Source organism: Rutidosis leptorrhynchoides, chromosome 3 (assembly GCF_046630445.1).
Source record: "Rutidosis leptorrhynchoides isolate AG116_Rl617_1_P2 chromosome 3, CSIRO_AGI_Rlap_v1, whole genome shotgun sequence".
Taxonomy (NCBI): Eukaryota; Viridiplantae; Streptophyta; class Magnoliopsida; order Asterales; family Asteraceae; genus Rutidosis; species Rutidosis leptorrhynchoides.
In genome coordinates this window covers 434,194,337-434,200,940 of record NC_092335.1, presented here as the reverse complement: position 1 = coordinate 434,200,940, position 6,604 = coordinate 434,194,337, and the positions used below count along the sequence as shown (strand labels likewise).

General features: G+C 34.6%; 2 protein-coding genes across 2 annotated transcripts; one reads left to right on the top strand and one right to left on the bottom strand.

The window, feature by feature from the left end:
• The first annotated feature begins 618 nt into the window (after positions 1–618).
• On the top strand, positions 619–2,780 carry LOC139897888 (uncharacterized). The gene has a single exon (XM_071880601.1). It carries the CDS (start codon positions 809–811, stop codon positions 2,531–2,533), a length of 1,725 nt encoding a protein of 574 aa, XP_071736702.1. The 5' UTR covers positions 619–808; the 3' UTR covers positions 2,534–2,780.
• Positions 2,781–3,546: 766 nt separating this feature from the next.
• LOC139897887 (probable E3 ubiquitin-protein ligase XERICO) lies at positions 3,547–5,962 on the bottom strand. Its single transcript, XM_071880600.1, has 3 exons — positions 5,844–5,962; positions 4,399–4,470; positions 3,547–4,312 (listed from the first exon to the last, which is right to left on the bottom strand). The coding sequence occupies exon 3, from the start codon at positions 4,293–4,295 to the stop codon at positions 3,837–3,839; it is 459 nt and encodes a 152-aa protein (XP_071736701.1). The 5' UTR covers positions 4,296–4,312; positions 4,399–4,470; positions 5,844–5,962; the 3' UTR covers positions 3,547–3,836.
• Positions 5,963–6,604: the final 642 nt, after the last annotated feature.

Below are 6,604 nucleotides of genomic sequence, written 5' to 3'. Positions count from 1 at the left end.
TCTTTGGGTCAACACATTACATCATTCGGTAACTTGTGGCAAATAACACACTCTCTCTCACACAGTACTTTCTCACTTTAGAACTCACCACTTAGCAACAACATGCTGCACAGACCTACTTCACAGTTTGGTCTTGGAAGATTGATAAGGCCACCCCACTGAAAACTCGTCCGTGATCCGGGTCTGCAGGGATTTTTCCGAAGGCTAACATCAATCAGCAACACATCCTATCACGCTGAGTATTTCTAAAATTGTACTGGTACATATTAAGGTGCTAGACGAAAAATAGTACCAACATCTAGAAAAAATGTGAGTCCTGGTGTTTGTTTGTAGAGAAAAGAAAAATCCAAATTTTGACTAAACAAAACGATAACCTGAAAACAAACGTTGAATTGAAATTGATCTTTAAAACAAGAATCATTACTCACTGTAGAAACAACTATTACCGTGTCAATTCTATAATCTCCGTGTATCGGTGGATCTAGTTCCCACGTACGTTAGCCCATCACATTCACCATTACTAATTTGCGCCTCAAGCACACGTCTTCACGTTGTCGACAAACATATTTCCTTTTACAATTGACCTCTACTAGCATACACTTCAGCTCACAATTTCACATAATGCAGATCTGAAAGTATCGATACATACAATTTACTTGTATCTATAGTCCGATTACCACTTCGTTTGTATAAAGGTAATTCGAATTGTTATTTTTCTAAATATAGGTTTCACATAGATCTACAAACCCTAGCAATTGTGCTTATTGTATCTATCGTATCGTATTAGTAATTAATTAATTATAAGTAAATGATGCTAGGCCGTGGTTTACCGTCACGATCCGGCAATTTCCGGCCGGAAAATTTAGGGCAAAATGCGCTAGCTATAATCGGAAACTTGTTCTTCACGTTTTTTGTAATCGGTGTGTTAGTTTTTACTATTATTGCTGCTACTTACGAACCTGAAGATCCGTTATTTCATCCTTCAACTAAAATTACAAACTTTTTAACTTCCACTTCAAATGCCACATTTGTATCCGATAGTACTGTTGTGAAAACTGGTGAGGATTTTATGAAAGCGAACGAAACCGCGTTCGGTAGTTCGATAAATGCTTCGGATGTAGTTAGTTCGGGATCGTTACCTGAGATGGATGGTGAAGTTGAGGAAAAAGAAGCACGCGATTGTAGCGGTGAGATCGATAAGGCGATTGATTGTACCGATCCTGAGGTTTTTCATTTGATGATGAGTGCTGCGATTGAACAGTTTAAGGATATACATTTTTATAGATTTGGGAAACCTGTTCGTGGGATTAATGATAGTTCTTGTCATATGGCGTGGCGGTTTAGGCCTAAAGAAGGTAAGACTGCTTCGCTTTATAAGGATTATAGGAGTTTTGTGATTGCCAGGTCAGCGAATTGTACGCTTAGTGTTGTTAGTATTGGGGATTATCATTCGGGTGGGAATGCTAGGAAAAGGAAGAGGCATCAAAAGCCAGGGTTTGAGAAAACTCCAATGGGTGAAGATGATAAGAATATTGGTGTTCAAGTTGTTGGTGAGAGTGTAAATGATACTCTTCCTGTTGTTGAATCGGAAAATTCGTTTGATCAAGGGAAGTATTTGTTGTATAATGGCGGTGGAGAACGATGCAAGAGTATGGATCACTATTTGTGGAGTTTTATGTGTGCTTTAGGTGAAGCGCAGTACTTGAATAGGACACTTGTGATGGATTTAAGCATTTGTTTGAATTCAGTTTATACTAGATCAGGTCAAGATGAAGAAGGGAAAGATTTCAGGTTTTACTTTGATTTTGAGCATTTGAGGGAGTCTGCATCTGTATTGGATCAGGGTCAGTTTTGGTCAGATTGGAACAAGTGGCATAAGAAAGACGGGTTAAGTATTTCGCTTGTGGAGGATTTTAGGGTCAGCCCGATGAAGATGGTTGGGGTTAAGGATACGTTGATTATGAGAAAATTTGGTAGTGTGGAGCCCGATAATTACTGGTACAGAGTGTGTGAAGGTGAAGCAGAGTCTGTTATTCAAAGACCATGGCATATGATATGGAAATCAAGAAGATTAATGGACATTGTGTCTGCAATATCAGCAAAAATGAACTGGGATTTTGATTCTGTTCATGTTGTGAGAGGCGAAAAGGCTAAGAATAAGGAACAATGGCCGAATCTTGCAGTGGATACTTCACCTGAAGCTTTAATTTCTTCATTGCAAGATAAGGTTGATGATGGAAGGAATTTGTATATTGCAACAGATGAATTAGATACTTCTTTTTTTGACCCGTTGAAAGATAAGTATTCGACTCATTTTCTTGATGAATACAATGGTCTTTGGGATGAGAATAGCGAGTGGTATAGTGAGATGATGAAGCTGAATATTGGTGTTCCGGTTGAGTTTGATGGGTACATGCGGGCGTCTGTTGATACAGAAGTTTTTTTGAGGGGTAAAAAGCAAATCGAGACGTTTAATGACCTCACCAGAGACTGTAAGAATGGGGTTAACACATGCACTTCTTCAGCTAGCTGATGTCATATTTGGAGGTTTTTAGATATCTCTTGTGTTTTATGTGTATCTTCATATAGTGTCACGTTTGAGAAAATTTAAGATTCGTTCTAATCATATATAGTTTTACATCAAGTAGCAAATTAGATTTCTTTTACATTCAGATGAGTTTTCTTTTGTACTTTTCATAATGTTGTTGCTCATTAAGTTAAGAATTAAGATTATGTGATACTTTGTCTTGCATAAATCTGCTTGTGGAGATTATATGATACTTGCTCTTTTGTATTTATCTGCTCGCTCTTGTCTGCACCTCATGCACTCATCTACAAAACCCCGATTACTCGTTTTTAAGAACAGACCGATTCGGTTTTTCAAAATTTGTTATATTAATCGTTCAACGTCGATGTTGATTAATGGGTCAATATTAGATTTGTTGGTCAAAGCCGGTCAAAGTCAAATTTGGTAAACATTCTAACATGCATTTAAACTAATTTTTGAACAAATGAACGCTTATGTTTATGTTTTTAAACAATTATGTTAAAGTTATAGTTTTCTTCTATTTGTACATATAAATTTGAATTGAAATTTACTATATAAATGTATAAAAGGTCCAATCCAATCAATCTCAGATTAATTTTGTTGTTGATTACTCTGTCCAAATAAGTTCTCAAATAGTGTTCTATGAGTTGTAATTTGTCATATAAGTCAAATTATCAAGCCATCTTTTGGAGTTCCTTCTAGCACAACTTGATACATGAGAACAAATTTGGAATAAGTTTTTTGTCCAGGTTCTATTGGGTTACTTTAAACTATTAAGTAGGTGATCTAGCCCTCTATCGAGTAGTTACTTTTTGGTAAGTTGCTATCGCTTCTCTCCTTTCAGTTGATTCGGTTCGTGTTCAGTGTGCTTTTTGCTCTCAGCTAGTTGCTTTCTGGTGAGTTGGCCGATAAAAGAAATAAATAAGTAATTATTAGGCATTGTGTTCGATAAGTTTTTTGATGTTTGATAGATCTTCTAATAGATGGATTCTGTCAAAGATCATTCAATTCCAATTCAAGGAGAATAAAACACCAAATACACCAATGAAGACGACTCCTTTTCTAATCCAAACCAGATCCAAAACTGGAAAGAAAAAAAAAAAAAAAAAAACTACTAACAGTTTCTCAGGTGCATACAACACCGGAAACATTACACATTTTATATACAAAATCAGCAAATTCCATGTCTGTACTTGTGCACTAACATAAGCACATAAAAAACATCCAAAAACTCGAATCTTGAACCACATTTGTGCACACAATGCCGTTAACTGAAAAACCAAAAACCTCACATTGGGCAACTGTTTTCTTCAGTTTCTTTCGGCATCATCATATGGTTTCTGCAAAGCGGGCACTTAACATTCCAATACTCTAACCATTTCTCAACACAACATTTATGAAAAACATGCCCACATGAAAGCCGATTAATCTCATCATCCGGTTTAAACTCCACCAAACAAACTGAGCACTCTTGTTTAGTGCGCCGACACAAGGAATCATAAAGGATCGATGGTATTCGGCTTCTGAATTCTTCCATGTAAGTTTCTGAAGGTGTTCCTCTGCATTCAACTGATGCTGAAAGTGTGTGATTGTTATATTCGTCCCATGATGATGCAAAATGGATACCGATCACATGAAGGATCGAACGGACGATTTCCTTCATTATCGATATTGACATGGCTGTGTTCATAAGTATCACACACAGTACACCAGTATCAAATGGGCTATGGTATGCTGATAGACCCATGTTTTGTTGTTGTTGACCTAAATTGATGACAAAAAGAGGATCAAACTTCATATACTTATAAACTTTAAAAAATTGATATATTTTTACAGTTTACTTGTGTTACCTTTTAGAAGGCAAAAATCTTGAAATAGGAAGCAGCTGAATATGTTCTTCTAAACTCTTCAACTAATTTGTTCTGCAAAATACAAACACAAATTTATAACACACCCCATTAAACTTTATATCTTGGATTTATAATTTTGCACCTACCTACCTATCTATCTATCATATTCTAATAATTGCAAGACTTTCTTAATACAATACTAAGGTGCTGTTTACTTTTTTTCTGCATTAAGTCTTGTTCTCTTAATAGGAAGAAGGGGTGTGTGATTCTATGTCTCCTAAAAACAAACCAATTTTCAGATTAAGTGACAAAGAAATACTCGGTAGCAATTTTACTTACCGAATTAAGAGCCCGGATTAGGAGTTGTACAGAAACATCCTTAATTAAAGGGTTAAAGTCACAAATCGGCTATATACTTTCTCAAATATCCTGATGTCGCCCATATACTCATTTACGTCCCACTGTTGTCTACAAACTTTCAAAAAATGTACCGATGTCGCCCACTATACTTTTTTACCTGTAACGAAAACAATTGATGACGTGGCTTCTAATTAGTCACGACACATCGGTGATACATCGGAACAGAAACTGAAAGTATATGGGCGACATCGGAACACAACTGAAAGTATATGGGCGATATCGGGACATATAAAATGAAAAAAAGTTAAATAATTAACTTTACCGGTTTAGCAGGTGACCGGTAACGAAATGTTGACATTGGTACATTTTTTAAAAGTTTGTAGATGACAGTGGAACGTAAATGAGTATATGGGCGACATCGGGACATTTGAAAAAGTATATAGTCAATTTGTGGTTTTAATCCTTAATTAAACAGACCATTTAGTATGATCATATTAGGGGAAAGTTTTGAATATAACAAGAATTGAATCCTAATACTTGTTATTTTTGTTTTGCTTTTAGTACTTCAATTCTATTCAAGCAATTTGATTAGTTGGGTTTTATAATTGGACAGAGGTGAACAAAAAAAGTAAAAAGAAAGACTAATCTTGAACCACTTACACTTTCCTTTTCTAAATTAAATAGCATAGTTTTGATAATAAAAATTTAAAATTAATTGCAATTATTGCAACAATAATACAAACCAATCACCCTTGCAACAAAAGGAAAAGTAAAACTAAGCACCCAATTGGGTTCTTATTCTTAATTTTAAAGGCAAGATCCAAATACAAAGGAATCCTGTACTGAAAAAAGGTTATGTATTTACATCAATAAAAAGATCATTTTTTTTTAAGTAGAACTTTCTAGTAATTTGAAGCAAGACCCATAAAAGATTTTACACAAAGATATGAAAGAAATTTAGCTAGAAATAGAGGTGAGATCTATTAACAGATCGCAGTACTTTTTACTAATTAATTAGCGACATGATACACAAAGATATGAAAGAAATTTAGCTAGAAATAGTCAAATAGAAATGAAAAACATACCTAGAAGCAAATTGAGCTTGAATAAATAAGTTTATTGTTTTTAATTATGTTATTATATTATGTAATGTAATGTAATTTGATATACGAATGAAGAATTGAATCGAGTTCTGTAACAGAGGACAGGGAGAAGGGGGCAGGGGAGGAGGAAATGTTGCCAATATAATGGATGATGATGATGATGATGATGATGATGATGATGATGATGATGATGGGCACCTTAACCTCAGTTCAATGTTAGTTCAGTATCTTGGTGATGGCTGGACGCCGATTGAACTGACACTGAAAACTGACATTGGTGAAAAAACAAGGAAATTGAAAAGATGGTCAGTTCAGTGTCAGTTCAGTGTCTTGAAAAGAGAAAATATTTATGTTCTTATTATTTAATTATTTTTTAAAATTAATTTAATTATTTGATAAAATATAAATGATAAATAAAATAAAACTTGCACAAAATTCAAAAGTCCTAGTTTATTCAAATTAAAAATCCTAGTACAACAACTACGATCGTTCACACTGCCCTTCAAACGGTTCACAATACCATTATACTTATTGCAATCAGCATTCAACTTGGTCCATTTCGAAGACAATGCATCTTTCGTGCGAGCACATGGTGGATTACGTTTGTTGTATTTTTCAACAATTTGGTACCAAAAGGTTTTCCATATACGTATAAACGTTGTCAGTGTATCTATAGTTATATATATAAATAATAATATACGCATACGTATACATATATATAATAATTAATAATGCGTGTACAC

Coding starts and splice junctions, on each gene's coding strand:
- LOC139897888 (XM_071880601.1), top strand. CDS start 809: ATGATGCTAGGCCGTGGTTTACCGTCACGATCCGGCAATTTCCGGCCG.
- LOC139897887 (XM_071880600.1), bottom strand. CDS start 4,295: ATGGGTCTATCAGCATACCATAGCCCATTTGATACTGGTGTACTGTGT.